Source organism: Ornithorhynchus anatinus, chromosome X5, assembly GCF_004115215.2.
Source record: "Ornithorhynchus anatinus isolate Pmale09 chromosome X5, mOrnAna1.pri.v4, whole genome shotgun sequence".
NCBI lineage: Eukaryota > Metazoa > Chordata > Mammalia > Monotremata > Ornithorhynchidae > Ornithorhynchus > Ornithorhynchus anatinus.
In genome coordinates this window covers 58514253-58531328 of record NC_041753.1, presented here as the reverse complement: position 1 = coordinate 58531328, position 17076 = coordinate 58514253, and the positions used below count along the sequence as shown (strand labels likewise).

The 17076-nt window shown below is 42.1% G+C and overlaps 1 protein-coding gene across 2 annotated transcripts in view; it reads left to right on the top strand.

Moving 5' to 3' along the window:
• Positions 1-17076, top strand: part of CEMIP2 (cell migration inducing hyaluronidase 2) — a 90596-nt gene that overhangs the window by 9742 nt on the left and 63778 nt on the right. For both annotated transcript variants that reach the window (XR_003756005.2, XM_029055593.2), the window contains exon 2: positions 12099-12441. Coding sequence is in view for 1 of the 2 variants with exons in the window: in XM_029055593.2 (XP_028911426.1) it covers positions 12111-12441 (331 nt within the window). In the remaining variant the exon portion in view is untranslated. The remainder of the gene's footprint in view (positions 1-12098; positions 12442-17076) is intronic.

Here is a 17076-nt window from a genome sequence, read left to right as displayed (position 1 = left end):
AACACTGTAGAGTTGGCAGGAAATAATGTTAACTTTTCAGATGGAAAAAAAAGTGATGAATTGGAGAAGTAAGAAAAACAGCTAGTTTAGTGGGACTGATAATTTTTTCAGTCAAACAGAAAAAAACCTCTTTCTGATATCATGGTACCCCATCTAAAATACTAAATTTCTAGGAGGACTATAAAATATCAAAGCAAGTTATATAAGCACCGAGCATGTTTAGCATGTTTAAATAAGGGAGAGGATGCTATTTATGGTTGATGGAAATTAGGATTCCTTTTACTTTGAAACCCATTCTTTTGCACCAGCTTCATTGGCAAATGCACTTCAAAATGTAACACATTTCTCTCTTCTCTTCAGGAGAATATCAGCACTACCCTCTGCTCTGACCTTAGCTAAATCTGCCTTGCACACTTCGTCAGAGCTCCTGCCTTTACTTTCCTCATAGGGGCCAGCTTCAATCCTGATTAGATTCAAGAACCGACTGAGTGCTTCAGCACATCCATCAGTCACTGTGTTGGAGGGGGCCTCTGGAGTCATACCAACTCATCACAGTCTGCTTTCTGTAGAGTGATTGATGGGGAGTGAGGAGTGGGGGGAGAGGAGAGGAATAAGGAGGCTTGCCATGGGGGGAGGGTTGGGGGAGAGGAGGAGTGGACGAAGAGAAGAAAAGAGGAGCAGCAATTGATTTGAAATAGAACTATGGATGGAGAGAAAGGCAAACAGAAGAAAGGGAGGGGAAAAAAGGGCAGGATAAGAGAAGGATTGTCTACAAAGTGAATCAAAAAGTTATTCCAGGTTAAAAAAATCCTACATAAACTTTTGGTCTTAGTCTTCTTTGCTGTCTTTCCACTTTTGGCTTTACATGCTTTTTGTTTTTTCTTTAGAATGATGGGGCAAAAGGTTTTAGATGTTCCTTTATTACTCAATCTTCAGCCACTGCATTTTTTCATGACTCTTTCCTTTCATTGAGAATGGTAGTGACCAGAAACCTCATATTTGACAGTGTTGGTCAGATATCTTGGCTTTTGAGCTAAGCCTGCCATTTAATTCATATATTTAGGAGTGCAGGAGGAAGGCAGGTTGGGGAAATATGGTGTAAGCAGTGATCTAGAAACCAGCCTTTCTCTTCATAGGCACTTCATAAATGGGAAGGGTGTAAGAGGAGGAAATAAAACATTTCTGCAGGCCAATTACCTTGTCACTTCGAGAGGGAATGTTCAGCTTTCTCTGGGACTATCTGATGTTACTAGGTTCCGCTGATGCCTGGCTTACAGGCCTACAGTTTTAATAGGTAACACAAATATGCCTTGTATAAGCATGTCCAAAATTTTCTGAAACTGTTGCTGACATAATGTTGTGCTTATATCCGTTCCCCGAGGACAGGGCCACATCTGTTTAGTCTCTTCTTTTATGCCCAAGATAAGCAAAGGGTTTTGGTTTTATTGTTTGCTTCCAGGGATTTTCTATTCAGCAAGTTGTATTTATCAACAAGCACCTTTATATTTCTCTCCACTAAAGAACATGAAGTGCGACCAAAAACATTTTCTAGCGGGAAGAACCAAATCGGGGATGGTGTTATGGTGCCTGATTGTAAATAGAGGCAAATGTACTTTTTATATGTCCTGGGTGGGCGGCCAGGCTTGTCTCTTTCAGCAGTGCCTTAATTCGTTGCTGCCATTTTTTTTTTAGTTTGAATTTTCCATTTAAAAAAAAACAACATACTTCAGTAAAGTCCGAGCACATGCAGGGTGGTGTTTTACGGGGTTCTAAGACAGTAACTCTGTATAACACCCCTTGCTCATGTGGAATATTTGAATAACTTGATGTGTATTGAGTGACCAAGAAGTTAAGTAAATTCCACCACCTAAGAAGTATAACATTATGGTAGTAGCTTATTCTCTTTCCCTACCAAATGTTTTTTTTTTTTTAAATTCTGGTAGCATATTTGGTTTGATATTGTACACTTTGCTTTTAACATCTTGATGATGGAATTCTTACTCATTGGGGAACCTTACCAGATATAGGTGTTCATTTGGTTAGCAGTTCAGAAAACATCTATGTAAGATTATAAAACAGATTATGACAGTCCTCCCGATGGTAAACTAGATATGGGTAGGGAGTGTGACTGTTAGATGGTTATATTCTTTCCCAAGCACTTAGTCCAGTGCTCTGCACACAGTAAGTGCTCAATAAATGCGATTGACTGACTCAAAGTTCCTCTTTTTATGGGTTGCCAGATTTCTAAGGCTGGTAAAATTAAAGGTTAAAATTAATTTTAAGGTTAAAATTAAATTAACTGCCAGATTTCTAAGGCTGGTAAAATTAAGGCTGGTAAATCTAAGGTAAAATTTCTAATTTTACAGAGTGATATTGTGATTCTGTGAAAGAGAATGGGCTGTACTGTCATACTTTATCAGCAGCAATCACTAATTGTAATAATACCTTACATCTATGACTCGGGAAGTATTTGCAAGCATTAAAGCTGGTAAAGCTTTACATCTTCTCCTTGGGGTGCTAAATGGTCATATCCTCATTTGCACAAGTCAAGGAAATTTAGATATGGGAAAGTAAGCCTCTTGCCCAGTAGGATTAGAATTTGATGATTCCTATTCCTTGTCCCCACCCTGCATTCTAAATAATTTATCCCCCCAACTAGTTATTTGAAACTAGGAAGGCAAATGTCTTAATGTACTTTCTGCATTACAAGGAAATTGTAAGACAAGGAAATTGTCCAAAAGACAATAAACCAAGGCCCTCATTTTTGAATTTTTGAAGCCTAATTTATCACAAATGAGAAATAGGGGAATTAGTGGTATTTATTGAGGATTTACTGTGTACATAGCACTGCACTAAGCACCTGGGAGAGGACAATAGAATCAATAGGTAACAATCTCTGCCCTCAAAGATCTTACAGCCTAGAAGAATTGCTCAAAGAATTCTTCATCTAGCATTTTTTGAGTTTGTGGGGCATTTTATGTAGCCAGAAGTGAGGTTTTTATTGAAGTTGTTAATTGAAATAGAGGTATGATTATGTTATGTCTGGCGTGAAGTAGCTGAAATATCTGTTCAAACTAAAGAGGAGGATTATTAAATGAAGGTATCAATTCTTAAAATAGCAAGTCTTCAATTGCTTTAATCCTTGCATTGGAGTATTCTGTATAACAGTCTCAGCTATTCAGAGTTCTCCAATTTATGCCTAATTCAAAGGCATAAATTTAGAACAAAATGAATTTACCTCCAAGCTGATTTGCATAGAATTCAGTGTTGGCTTGAAAAGAATATTTTAAAGATTTCTGGTTAGATTGGGTCTTAATGAAAAAGTGTTGATGTTGCCATAAAGGGGCTACTTACACTTTTTTTCTCCAATTTTTTTTTGTGTTAGGTAAAATCCCATTGCTCAGATCAGAAAGAAACACATTTCTATCTCTCCCACTGACTCTGGTGGGATTTGGGTGAAGTTATTTAGCGTCTTGATATCTGAGTTCTCCAATTTATGAAAATTACTTGTGACTGATAATTCTCCCAAAGGGATGTTGTAATTTTGATGAAACAGGCTATACCATCTTATAATTTTATCTTACTTGTCAAGTTTATCTTCTGACATTATTCTAATTAGAGCTACATCTCCAATCACCTCACACTTCCCTTCAGGGGGGCCATTGCCTGAAAGGAAGGAGCATGGAGAGAAGCAATATGGCATAGAGAGTTTTTTTTGTTGTTGTTTTTTATGGATCAGACCTATTTAGGGCCAAATTCACCACAACATAGTGCGAAAAATGATAATAATTGTGTATTTGTTAAGCGCTTCTATGTTCCAAACATCATACTAATGCTGAGATAGAAGATAATCAGGTCAGACACAGTCCTTGTCCCTCATGGGGTTTCTTGTAGACAGGGAATGTGTCTACCAACTCTGTTATATTGTATTCTAACAAGCACGAAGTACAGTGCTCTGCTCACAGTAAGTGTTCACTAAATATGATTGATTGGGACTCATAGTGCAAATTAGGAGGGAGAGCAGGTATTGATGCTGTGCCTTAGTGCCATGACCCATGGAGGCATTTGCCACAGCCTTCACCACCCCTGATAGCCAGAGTGCAGAGCACTGTACTAAATGCTTGGGAGAGAACAGTACAACAGAATTAGCAGACAAGGTCCCTTCAGTCAGTAACCTTCACCCCTTATGGTAAAGCCCCCACAGGCATGCACCTACATAATAATAATGTTGATTAAGCGCTTACTATGTGCCGAGCACTGTTCTAAGTGCTGGGGTAGATGCAGGATAATCAGGTTGTCCAACATGAGGCTCACAGTCCTAATCCCCATTTTACAGATTCATTCATTCATTCATTCAGTAGTATTTATTGAGTGCTTACTATGTGCAGAGCAGTGTATTAAGCGCTTGGAATGTACAATTCGGCAACAGATAGAGACAATCCCTGCCCAATGACGGGCTCACAGTCTAATCCGGGAGACAGACGGCAGAGCAAAACAGAATGAAACAAAAACAAGACAACATTATCACAGTAAATAGAATCAAGGGGCTGTACACCTCATTAACAAAATAAATAGGGTAATAAATAATATATACAAATGAACACAGTGCTGAGGGGAAGGGGGGAGAGGGAGGAGCAGAGGAGCAGAGGATGGGGTGGGGAGGGGAGGGGAGGAGGAGCAAAGGGAAAGGGGGCTCAGCTGAGGGGAGGTGAAGGGGGAAAGGGGAGGAGCAGAGGGTGGAGGGAGAGCAGAGGGAAAAGGGGGAGCTCAGTCTGGGAAGGCCTCTTGGGGGAGGTGAGCTCTCAGTAGTGCTTTGAAGAGGGGAAGAGAGCCAGTTTGGCGGACGTGAGGAGGGAGGGCATTCCAGGACAGCAGTAGGACGTGGGCCAGAGGTTGAGAGGATAGGCATGAATGGGGGACGGTGAGGAGGTGAACGGCAGAGGAGCGGAGTGTAGGGGGTGGGCAGTAGAAAGAGAGAAAGAAGGTGAGGTAGGAGGGGGCAAGGTGATGGAGAGCTTTGAAGCCAAGATTGAGGAGTTTTTGTTTCATGCAGGGGTTGATAGGCAACCACTGGAGGTTTTTAAGGAGGGGAATGAGATGCCCAGAGCGTTTCTGTAGGAAGACGATCGGGACAGCAGAATGAAGAACAGACATAGACTGGAGTGGAGAGAGACAGGAGGAAGGGAGATCAGAGAGAAGACTGACACAATAATCCAGTTGGGGTATTATGAGAGCTTGTATCAGCACGATAGCCGTTTGGACGGAGAGGAAAGGGCGGATTTTGGCGATATTGTAAAGGTGAGACCCTCAGGCGTTGATGAAGGATTGGATGTGTGGGGTGAATGAGAGAGCTGAGTCAAGGATGACACCAAGGTTGCGGGCTTGTGAGACGGGAAGGATGGTCGTGCCATCCACAGTGACAGGGAAGTCAGGGAGAGGACAGGGTTTGGGAGGGAAGATAAGGAGCTCAGTTTTGGACATGAGTTTTAGGTGGCGGGCAGACATCCAGGTGGAGATGTCCTGGAGGCAGGAGGAGGTACAAGCCTGAAGGGAGGAGGAAAGAACAGGGAAGGAGATGTAGATTTGGTGTCATCTGCATAGAGATGATAGTTGAAGCCGTGGGAGCGAAAGAGTTCACCGAGGGAGTGAGTATAGATGAAGAACAGAAGAGGGCCAAGAACTGACCCTTGAGGAACGCTTACAGTTAGTGGATGGGAGGGGGAGGAGGAGCCCGTAACAGGCACCGAGAAGTTAAGTGACTTGCCCAAAGTCACACAGCTGACAGGTGGCAGAGCCGGGATTAGAACCGATGGCCTTTGACTCCTAAACCCGGGCTCTTTCCACTGAGCCACGCTGCTTCTCTGCATGCAAAAGTGGAACTAGATTCCTCACCTCCCGTTACCCAGAGCTATAATCTTTCCACTGGACCAAGAGCAAGGCTACTAGCAATAAGGCAATAATAGCGGTGTTTATTGAGCTCCCACGGGGTGCAGTGTACTGTACTTACTAATTAATTGGGAAAGAACAACAGGAACACAAGATATATTCCCTGACCACATGGAGCTTGCACTGTATTGGAGAGATGAACAGCAGAACTATTGGATGTAAGGTGTGTGTGTATGTGGTTTTTGTTTAAGCAAGAAACAACAAACTGCTGTGGTATACAATTGTTGGGAGAAAGTTTACCACCTTTATCTTTTAGCAATCTGAAATGATCAGAGAACATTTAAAGTAATGTTTATGTATGATTAACAAGTACAGCCTGGAAAAGGAACATTTGAGGGCATATCCTCCACTGAACAAGGATTGTATTTCTGGTATTTTTATTTTTTTTTTGAGTCTAGACGGTATATTTCAGGGTGAGGCAATGTGGTCTGACTTCAGACAGATAATACGTTTCAAGGATTGTATCATGTAGATATAGGATGCCATTTAAAAGGACAAAGTATTTGTACAGATCTCTGCCTTACATTAAAAATGTCAGTGGTCTGAGAATTATATTCAGGGATAAATTAAACACAGACTTTAAAGCCAAGATTTCAGACAGGTCATCAATATTCTTCCATGTCAGCATTTGGGAAAACAGAAAGCAGCCCAAAAAATGTATCTGAGCTGAAGGAACAAAACCTACCTTTCAGTGGAGACTTTGAAGTAATACAGGCTATCCATACGATGCTGAAATTTTTATTGTGTGTTAAAGACAAAAAGCAAGGTTATAATCAGTCTGTACCTCTCATGCATGTTTAGTTAGAGTTTAAACCTGTAGTGGAACACTGAATCATCAATCAACTGTATTCATTGAGTGCTTACTCTGTTCAGAACACTGTATTAAGTGCTTGGGAGAGGACAGTACAACAGAATTAGTAGACATGTTCCCTGCCCATGATGAGTGTTCAGTCTAAAGGGGGTGACAGATATTAATATGAATAAATAAGTAATTTATAATAAGGCTTTATGTTTTTTATGGGTTTTTTTAAGTTGGAGTTTGTGTTTTAGGTGAGAGTTTTCTTAAAATAAAGAGGAAACTAAATACATCAGTTTGTCTTTGATTGTGAAACCTTTTGTTTTCATTATGTGTATTTCAAAAGCCTGTAAGGCAATATGGGAAGATTTTACCCACTGATTCTTATTACATCATACAGTATCTACTCCACCAAGACCATATAACACTCTTAGAATTTAGAAGTATAACTGCTAACCAAATCTACTCCCAAGCAGATGCTCTACACAGATGAGACAATTGGAAAAAGAAAATATATGCCAATTGTGGTTGTCCCATTGAAAATCCCAAATATTACAACATAGAAAATTCCTATGCTTTGGCTGAATCAGAGATCTTTGTGGGGGACATACCTTCCCCCCACTCCACAACCTCTATTCTTCTGCTGGCATTAGTAAGATCTGGATCAGAATTCTCATTGTGGGCAGCTTCATGAAACTGAGATCCCTCCAATAGGAAGCTTTTTTCACTGCAATCTATTTTAATAATAGGCAGTATTTGCACTCTGAGGCCTTTTTTCCCTCACCACATCTATAAGAGGTAGGGATGGGGTTTATTGCCTGGCTCGCAGTTGAAAGCAACTGCATACAGTTTTTGTAGCTTTTATTTAAAAATTGCCTACAGTGTTCTTTCTGAAAAGCAGTGCCTCAAACTATGACAACTTCCACTGTAAGAGAGATCGACAATATAATTATCCCTGTAGGTTGCAATGTGCATTTTGACTGAAGCCTTTATGCCACTAAATTTCCTGCATAGGTAAGATATTGAACTATTGTTTAAAATCTCCCATGTTCTGGATATAATCACATTCACAATTCTGTCTTCACAGACTGCTAGAAATGAATTTGGGGGAGTGAGGAGAATCTGTTTTGTCACTGCCTTAGGACCAATAAAGGCAAGAGAAAAAAGTCCCGATTTGTTGTGAAGACAGTCAGGTCACAATTGGGTTACTCTGTAGTGATGTTGGTCCAAGGCAAAAATACTCTCTAGTGGGTTGAGACTCCATTTAGCATTTCATTGCCTTTTGCTTTGTGTGTACATCTGGAGACATATATTATCTCTAACAAAAGTCTACTCCAGTCTATTCAGTGATAACAACCGTTCTCACCAGAAACAATGAGGTATCAGATTATTGCAGCTTTAGAAACAAAAGTTCCCTACCCCTTTTCAAAAGAAGATTACAGTCCCTATTTCCCTCCTTCACTGGTGAGGCTGGCACTCCAGAATCTATAGTTTTGTCCCTCCTTTGTTGGTGAAGGAGAATAAAGAGTCTTTTGTTATTGCAATTTTGTGTTTATTCTAGCAGGAGGTATTTTTATTTCTACTATTGGGCTTACAGTTGTATTTCATTTCGAGGCTGTCTATTGTAAGGGATCTTGAATTGTGGTTCCCCCTTGTTTTTAAATTTATATCCAGACTGATGTAGAAATTACTATTCTTGTTCAGTTTTTCAATATATTTAAAAGAAGTGCTATCACAGTAGTATTAAGAATTTACTATGTGCCAAGCACTATACTCATCCCTGGATGATACAAGATAACTAGGTCTCTCACAGTCTAAGGAGGAGGGTGAACAGGTATTTAATCTCCACTTTACAGATGAGGAAACAGAGACATGCAAAAGTTAAGTGACTTGTCTAAGGCCACACAGAAGGCAAGTGGTGGAGCCAGGATTATAATCCAGGTTCCCTGATCTCCAGGCCCATCCCTTTTAATAATAATAATACTAATGATGGTATTTGCTAAGTGCTTACTATGTGCCAAGCACTGTTCTAAGCACTGGGGTAGATATAGGGTAATCAGATTACTCCACATGGAACTCACATTTTTAAATCCCCATTTTACAAATGAGATAACTGAGGCACAAAGAAGTTAAGTGACTTTCCCAAGGTCACACAGCAGACAAGTGGGGGAGTCAGGATTAGAACCCACGTCCTCCGATTCCCATAATAATGGTACTTGTTAATGATTACTATGTACCAAGCACTGTTCTAAACTCTGGGGTAGATACAAGGTTGGACCCACCAGTCCCTTTCCCACATAGGGCTCACACTCTTAATCCCCATTTTACAGATGAGGTAACTGAGGCACAGTGAAGTTGTGACTTGCCTGAGGTCACACAGCACAGACATTTGGCTGAGCCAGGATTAGTTAGAACCCAGATCCTTCTGACTCCCAAGCCTGTGCTTTATCCACTAAACCATACTGCTTCTCATCTTGTCTACTAGGCCATGCTGCTTCGTGGGACCAGGGCTGGAGGAAGGGGAGAGACTGACCAGAGGGACTCGCCCTAAACAGAGCAGCAGTGTTGCTGCCTCTCCCCCTTCTCTGCCTGCCCTCCTGCAATAGATGACCACTCTTTCTCAGGCCAGGGCTTTTGCCACTGCCCAAATGTCAGGGCAGGACTTGGACCTGGAGCTCTCTCCCTCCTTCCTCACCTTACTGATCTCCTACTACAACCTAACCCTCAAACTTCTCTTCTACGTCAGCCAGTAGTGTTTACTGAACACTTATTGTGTGCAAAAGCACTGTACTAAGTGCTTGGAAGAGTACACTATATCAGAATTGATAGACAAATTCCCTGTCCACAAGGCACTTACAGTCTACAAGGAGAGACAGACATTAAAATCAATTACAGATGGGGGAAATAGTAAACACCAACTTACTGTCTCTTACCTCAGTCTCATTTCTCCCATGACTGACCCCTTGTTTATTTTCTACCTCAGGAACCGAGTGAGCTCTGGAAGTGGTGATAGTGTCCTGGTGCTGGAAGCAAAACCTTTCCAGAGCACGTGTTCATTCAATCGTATTTATTGAGTGCTTACTGTGTGCAGAGCACTGTACTAAGCGCTTGGAAAGTACAATTTGGTAACAGGTAGAGACAATCCCTACCCAACATTGGGCTCACAGTCTAAAAGACGAGCTCACAGTCATGAGTCACTGACATGTTGTGGAGTCACGCCATTCCGACTGACACTGCATTTCCTCCTGCCTTCAAGGCATCTCTACTTGGATGATGTCCCGCCAACACCTCAAATTCAACACATCTAAAACAGAACTCCGTATCGTCCCACCCATACACTGGCCTCCCCCTGACTTTCCTGTCACTGTGAAGAACTCCACCATCCTTCTTGTCTCACAAGCCTATGTCCTTGGCATTATCCTGATGGTTTCTCTCTCCAATTCAACCCACGTATTCAATCTGTCATTAAATCCTGTCAGTTCAACCTTCACAACATCTTTAAAATCTGTCCTTTCCTCTCTATCCAAGGTGCTACCATGTTAATCCAAGCATTTATCATATTCCTCCTTGATTGCTGCATCAGCCTCCTTGCTGACCTCCTCCCCTCCTGTCTCTCTCCACTCCAGTCCATACTTCCCTCTGCTGCCCAGATCATTTTTCTACAAAATCATTCAGTCCATGTTTCCCGACTCCTCAAGAACCTGCAATGGTTGTCCATCCACCTTGGTGTCAAATAGGAACTCCTTACCATTGGCTATAAATCACTCAATCTCCTTGCCCACTCCTACCTCACCTACTGCTCTCCTATTATAACCCAGCCCACACACTTTGCTCCTCTAACTCCAACCTATTCACCCTACCTCAATTTTGTCTATCTTGCCGCTGACCTTTCGCCCAAGTCCTGCCTCTGGTCTCAATCGCCCACCCTCTTCATTGACTGACATTGACTCTCTCCACCTTCAAAGTCTTATTGAAGGCACACTTCCTTCAAGAGGCCTTCTCTGTTTAAGCCCTCATTTCATCTTTTCCCACTCCCTGCTGCATCACCCTTATTTGCTTCCTTTATTCACCCCTCCCTCAGCCCCACAGTACTTATGTACATAACTGTAATTTATCTATGTTAATGTCTGTCTCCTCCTTTAGACTGAGCTCATTGTGAGCAGGGAATGTGTCTGCCAACTCTGTTATATTGTACTCTCCCAAGTGCTTAGTACAGTGATCTGCACACAGTAAGCACCCACTAGATAAGATTGATTGATTGGACACAGTCCACGTCCTAGTCAATCTGATTGGGTTGTGTCTACCCAATGTTTAGTACAGTTCCTGGCACACAGTAAGCACTTAACAAAAAACATTAAAGAAAACTGACCACCACTTTTTAATGAGGATTTTTTTTCAAAATTTTTTAAAAAATAAACTTAAGTTGGAGAACATAACATAGTGAAAAGAGCTTTCCTCTTTTTGCCCCACTATCTCTGCTCCACCCCACCTACCAGGAAAGGAGGAATGTACAGTTTGTTTTGCTTCTGCATAATGTGAGGATGAATGAGAGAACCATCACATAGTCACTCACCATTCACACACTTTCTGTTCCTCTTTTCATCAGGAAACACAAAGTACTTGCACTAGGCCTAGCTGTTTTAGCACCAATACGTGGTTTGTAATTATTTTGAGATGCCCTTTCCGACTACCGCATACCCATCCTCCTGGTAAATTATTCATGCATTCATTCAATAGTATTTATTGAGCACTTACTATGTGCAGAGCACTGTACTAAGCGCTTGGAATGTAAAATTCGGCAACAGATAGAGACAATCCCTGCCCAATGATGGGCTCACAGTCTAATCCGGGGAGACAGACGGACAAAAACAAGACAACATAATCACGATAAATAGAATCATGGGGATGTACACCTCATTACTCCCTGTGCTTAGAAGGCTATTAGAAATAAAGGCACAGGGTTTCTCCTGTAGTCTAAATTGACCTTTGAGTTTTATAGTGTTTTTTTCTGCTTTTCATGCCTTTTGTTTCTGTTGGCATGGACTAGTGGAAAAAGAGCCCAGGATTGGGAGTCAGGAGGCCTGGGTTCTAATCCTGCCTCTGCTAGGTGCCTGCTGTGTGACCCTGGGCAAGTTACTTAAACTTCTGTGCGCCTCGCTCTCCTCATCTGTAAAATGGGGTTATAATACCTATTCTCCTGCCCTGTTAGAATGTGGGCCCCAAGTGGAATAGGAACAGTGTCTGGTCTGATTATCTTGTTTCTACCTCACCATTTAGAGTACTTGGCACATAGTAAACACTTAACAACTAGCACTGTTGCCAGACTACAATTTCTTCTTTTTCTCTCTTCCTGCAGTGCCATTGTACCATGCACGCCACGGACCCCAGGGGGAATGCCCCTGCTTTTCATCAACCCCAGAATGGAAACAGCCATCGATCTTCAGGTTATGTTCCAGGGAAAGTTGTCCCATTGCGGCCACCCCCGCCTCCAAAGAGCCAAGCTTCAGCCAAATTTACCTCGGTCAGACAAGAAGCCCGTGCCACCTTTGCATTCTCGCCTGAGGAGCAGAGCTCACAGAGAGAAGATAGAAAGCAGAAGAGGCACAAAAATACTTTCATTTGCTTTGCAATTTCTAGCTTTTCATTTTTCATTGCACTTGGCATCATTTTAGGAATATCCTCAAAATATGCACCAGATGGTAAGGTTATGGGGCAGTTGGGGTTGTTTTTAGTGTGTGTGTGTGTTGGGGGGGGGTGTTAAGGGAGGGACTCAGAAGAGATAGTAGAGAGAATTAATAAGGCTTCCTACCACTTCTGGCAGGGGGAGGGAATAAATCAAGCACTGGTCTTGATTAGCACAGGATTCTCCTTCTCTAGACCTGTGTAATTAGGTAGCCAAATTTTGGTCTCTGTTGTAGAAGATGAGAGCACCCTACTGGTGTCTGAGCTGCCCTATGTAGGAATGCAGTACTCATCCCAGTCGGTGCCCTACTGTTTTCATATATACAGGGTGGAAAAGATGATCTTTTTGGCCATTTTAACACACTTGGATTAGATTTCACCTTCAGTAGCCTCATCTTTGAATGTGAAGTGTAGCTAAATCTAGGAGAGAATGGAAGTCACCTTTTCTTAGAAGTGAAGTTTTTGGGTTTCTCAGCCCCAGCAATTTCAGGCTAATATGGTTGTTCCACTTAGGTCCTCCGAAAGCTGTATTTTAGGATGCATTGCTTTGTATTTTGAATTATTTTAGTTTTCACACTGACTGACTTCTCCCACTTCGGGTTCCCTCCTTTCTACTTTAATTCTGGCCTTTGTTCTGCTCAGCATCAGTACTATACCTCCATCATCAACTCCCAAGCCCACAGGCCTCCCTCTAACCTGTCGTCCCCACTGTTCTGAACCTTTAACTCCCTCATGAAGCCTCCATTGTCCCATCATATCTCTTTCTAACCCGGTTGACCTCCTCAACAGCTTTGTTGGTTAAATGAAACTGTCAGGTGTGAATTCCCCAAAGAGCCTCCTTTGCTCTGTCACTACTCCTCCACCCCTTCCTCAGCTGTCTCTCCTGAAGAGGTCTCCTGACTGCTCTCATAATGTACCCCCCTTCACCTGCGTCTCAGGCCCCATCCTCTTTCACTTTTTAAAAACCCTTGCTCCTACTTTTTCCTTAATACCATTTTCAACCTCTCACACACTTATGGCTCCCTCCCCTCTGCCTTCAAACATAATCAAGTCTCTCCTATACTAAAAAAGCCCTTTCTAGATCTCACTGCACCTTCTAGCTACTGTCCCATTTTCCTGCTCCCATTCTTGTCCTAAATCCTCCAACAAATTGTCAAAACCCACTGCCTTCATTTTCTCTCCATCAACTCTCTTGTGAACACCTTACAGTCTAGTTTTAGCACTCTCCGTTCCCCTGAGACCAGGCTCCCAGGAGTACCCAATTATCTTTTTGCTTTTACCAGTTATATGTTTTGGTTTTTTGTACCTGTTTTCTCCCATTAGATTGTAAGCTCCCTAAGGGCAGGGACTCTGGCTTCTAGTTTTATGGTAAAGTCCCAAGGGCTCTGTTGGTTGTAAGCCCTCAGTAATGCCATTTGGTATTTGAGACACTACTGCATCGAACAGAAATTCCTTACCGTTGGCTCTAAAGCACTCAACCAACTTGCCCTCTCCTTCCTACCTTATCTCACTGATTTCCTACTACCATCCAGCCCACACATTTGGCTTCTGTAGCACCAACTGACTCTTTGTACCACGATCTCGCCTGTCTCACTGCCAACCCCTTGCCGCATCCTATCTCTGTCCTGAAACTCCCTCCCCCTTCATAGCCAATGAACCACCGCCCTCCCTATCTTCAAAGCCTTAAATCACTAATCTTCCAGGAGGCCTTCTCTGGCTAAACCCTCATTTTCTCTATGTCTTCTCCCTTCTGGATCCCCTGTACACTTGGATATGTACCCTTAAATACTTGATAGTCACTCCACCCTCAGTCCCACAGTGCTTATGTACATATCTGTAATTTAATGTTTGTCTCCTCTAGACCATAAGTTCCTCGTGGGCAGGGAACGTGTCTACAAGTCTGTTGTATTCTCCCAAGCTATTTCTTAGTACAGTGCTCTGCAAACAGTAAGTGCTGAATAAATATGATTGATCGATTGATTCTGGTACTACAGCTCTGGTCAGCACCGAGATCTCTGCTGTGGCCACCTCTGTCATGGCTGCCATGACTATAAGCAGATCTTCTTGCACTTTCAAGCCCTGAATGCCTTCATAGGCCTGCCTCTGTGAGAGCCCCTGGTGGGTACCAGTTGGTTGAAGGGTAAAGGACAATGATGGCTTCTCCTTGGGATCAGTTTGGTTCACACTAACCCTGGTCCCAGGCCTTCCAGCCAAATGATCATTTGGGAGCTGAGCCAAGAGAATTAAGAGACAGTGGCTCAGATGGTAGTTCAGCGTGAGGGTCATGTTGTACTGAGACTTGAGCAGTGAGAGAAGGCTGACCTAATATTAATAATGCTAATAATAATATTTGTTAGGCACTTAGTGTCAAGCACTGTACTAAACACTGGGGTAGATACAAGATAATCAGGTTGGACACAGTTGCTATGGGACTCACAGTTTAAGGGGGAGAGAGAAAACAGGCATTTAGTCCAAAAATCTCTGAGCAAGTCATTTACCCAAATTAAGGATTTTTAGCTTTTTGGTGCTCATGGGGGAGTGGGGGGATAGGTCAATAACTCATATTCAGTGTTGCTGACTCATTCTTTCCAAAATGATATAAAAGGGGTTGATAGTGAGTGGTAGGGAAATGGCTGAGATCTGCACACTTTCCCTGTGGGATTTAACATTCCATATTATACGTTGCCTGACTGTGGTGGCTTGACATTCTTCAGTTTTAGATTTTGGCAAAACTAATGCAGAACATGAGTGGAAAAATCTGTTACACTGCAGCATTTCACGGTCAAATTTCTCTGGTTATTGCTGTTATGAAACACTTATATTCCCTGCTATTAATCCCACTGAATGGGTGACATTGAAGTGGAGGGTCCTGTTCATTGGGTTTCTATTGGCTTCTGTGAATCATGCTTGTTTCTCCAGTAAAAGCAGCTTTCTTAATTGAGATTTTACAGTTTTTTTAATTCCATTTTTTTTTTTTTGCTGGTGGAGAATGATTATAAAAAATTAAGGATTTGGGGGAGCATTATGATGAACAAATTGCAAATAATCAGTGGTATTTAATGAGCACTTAATATGTGCAGATCATAGTACTAAGCGCTAGGGAGAGTAAAATACAACAGAATTGGTAGACACATTCCCTATCCACAATGCACTTCCAGTTTAGAGGGTATATTTCATGTAACATGACATGAACTCTTCTTAATCAGTGAACTCTGCCACTCTGCTGAATCCATTACTGTCCTTGTTATCAAGGAGAAACAAATTGCAACATATTTCCCCACTGAAGAACTGAAACATTTTTCTGGAATTGTTTTTGTTGCACTTCAGACATTCGTGACCTTTTCTCTAACATTTCCTCCCATAAAATTGCCTTAACTCTCTCATCAGGCTTTTCTAGAAGCAAATCAGATCTCTGCTCTCTATATGAAATCTTGGGTGGAAGATTTAATGTCACAAAAACTGCCTCTGCGGTCACTTTCAGTCAACTTTGGTATGACTGCAACTATCATCCCTTTTGGATAAACGAGTCTGCTGCTCGGAAATGGAAGAATCTCGAATTAGTGGAATGCAAGCAAGCGTAGGGAGAAGTCAAATGTTTTGACCATGTTTGATGATAACTCTATGCTTCACTGACTTAGAAAAATTAGAGTCCTCACTGCCAGTGGAATGGAGTGTAAATAAAAAAATGCCATGGGTCAAGTAGATTTCTTGTGCTCGAAACTCTCTTTTTAATGAACTCAGAAAGCAATTATTCTTTTAAAGGAACATCTTTTGATCATTTCTCAGCCACGGGGTGAGGGTGTGTGTGTGGGGGGGGGTGTGTGTGTGGGGGTGTGTGTGTCTGTGTCTGTCTGCTGGATGAGCAAAGAAGCAGCGTGGCTTAGTGAAAAGAGCACGGGCTTGGGAATCAAAGGTCGGGGGTTCAAATTCTGGCTCCACCACTTGTCTGCTCTGTGACCTTGGGCAAGCCACTTAACTTCTCTGTGCCTCAGTTACCTCATCTGTAAAATGGGGATGAAGAATGTGAGCCCCATGTGGGACAACCTGATTACCTTGTATCTTCCCTAGTGCTAAAAACAGTGCTTGGCACATAGTAAGCACTTAACAAATAGTGACATTATTATTATTATTGTTATTATTAGAACAGTGCTTTGCACATAGTAAGTGCTTATCAAATACAATAATTATTGTTATTATATAGGCTACCATTATTGATACCATTTGCTTGGTTAATTTGTAGATGCTTAATTTGGCTAGTTAGGCCTTCTTACTCCTAGGAGATTGACTCAGTTATTTTGAGAGAGAGAGAGAGAGTGCTGATTCTGTAATTTTTGGAAGAGGAAGGAATTGAAATGAACTAAAAGCATAGTGCCACAATGCAACTCTATTTTGTGTCATCCTCATCAGATATTGAAGAGGCAAGCAGAGTGTGGTGGGCCGAATACCATTCCTGGGAGCTGTTGATCCCTTCCACCATCTGGGAGATACCCAGCTCTCCCTCTAATTTGCTGAGGGAGCTTGGGCCAGAAAAGTCCAGGAACTTCTCTGGGCCCCAGTTGCATCAGCTGAAAACTGTTAATGGTATTTGCCATCTGCCCTGCAGGCATCTTGAGTAGTTTAGAGTGATGTCCTGAAAAGTGCTGATTAAGAAA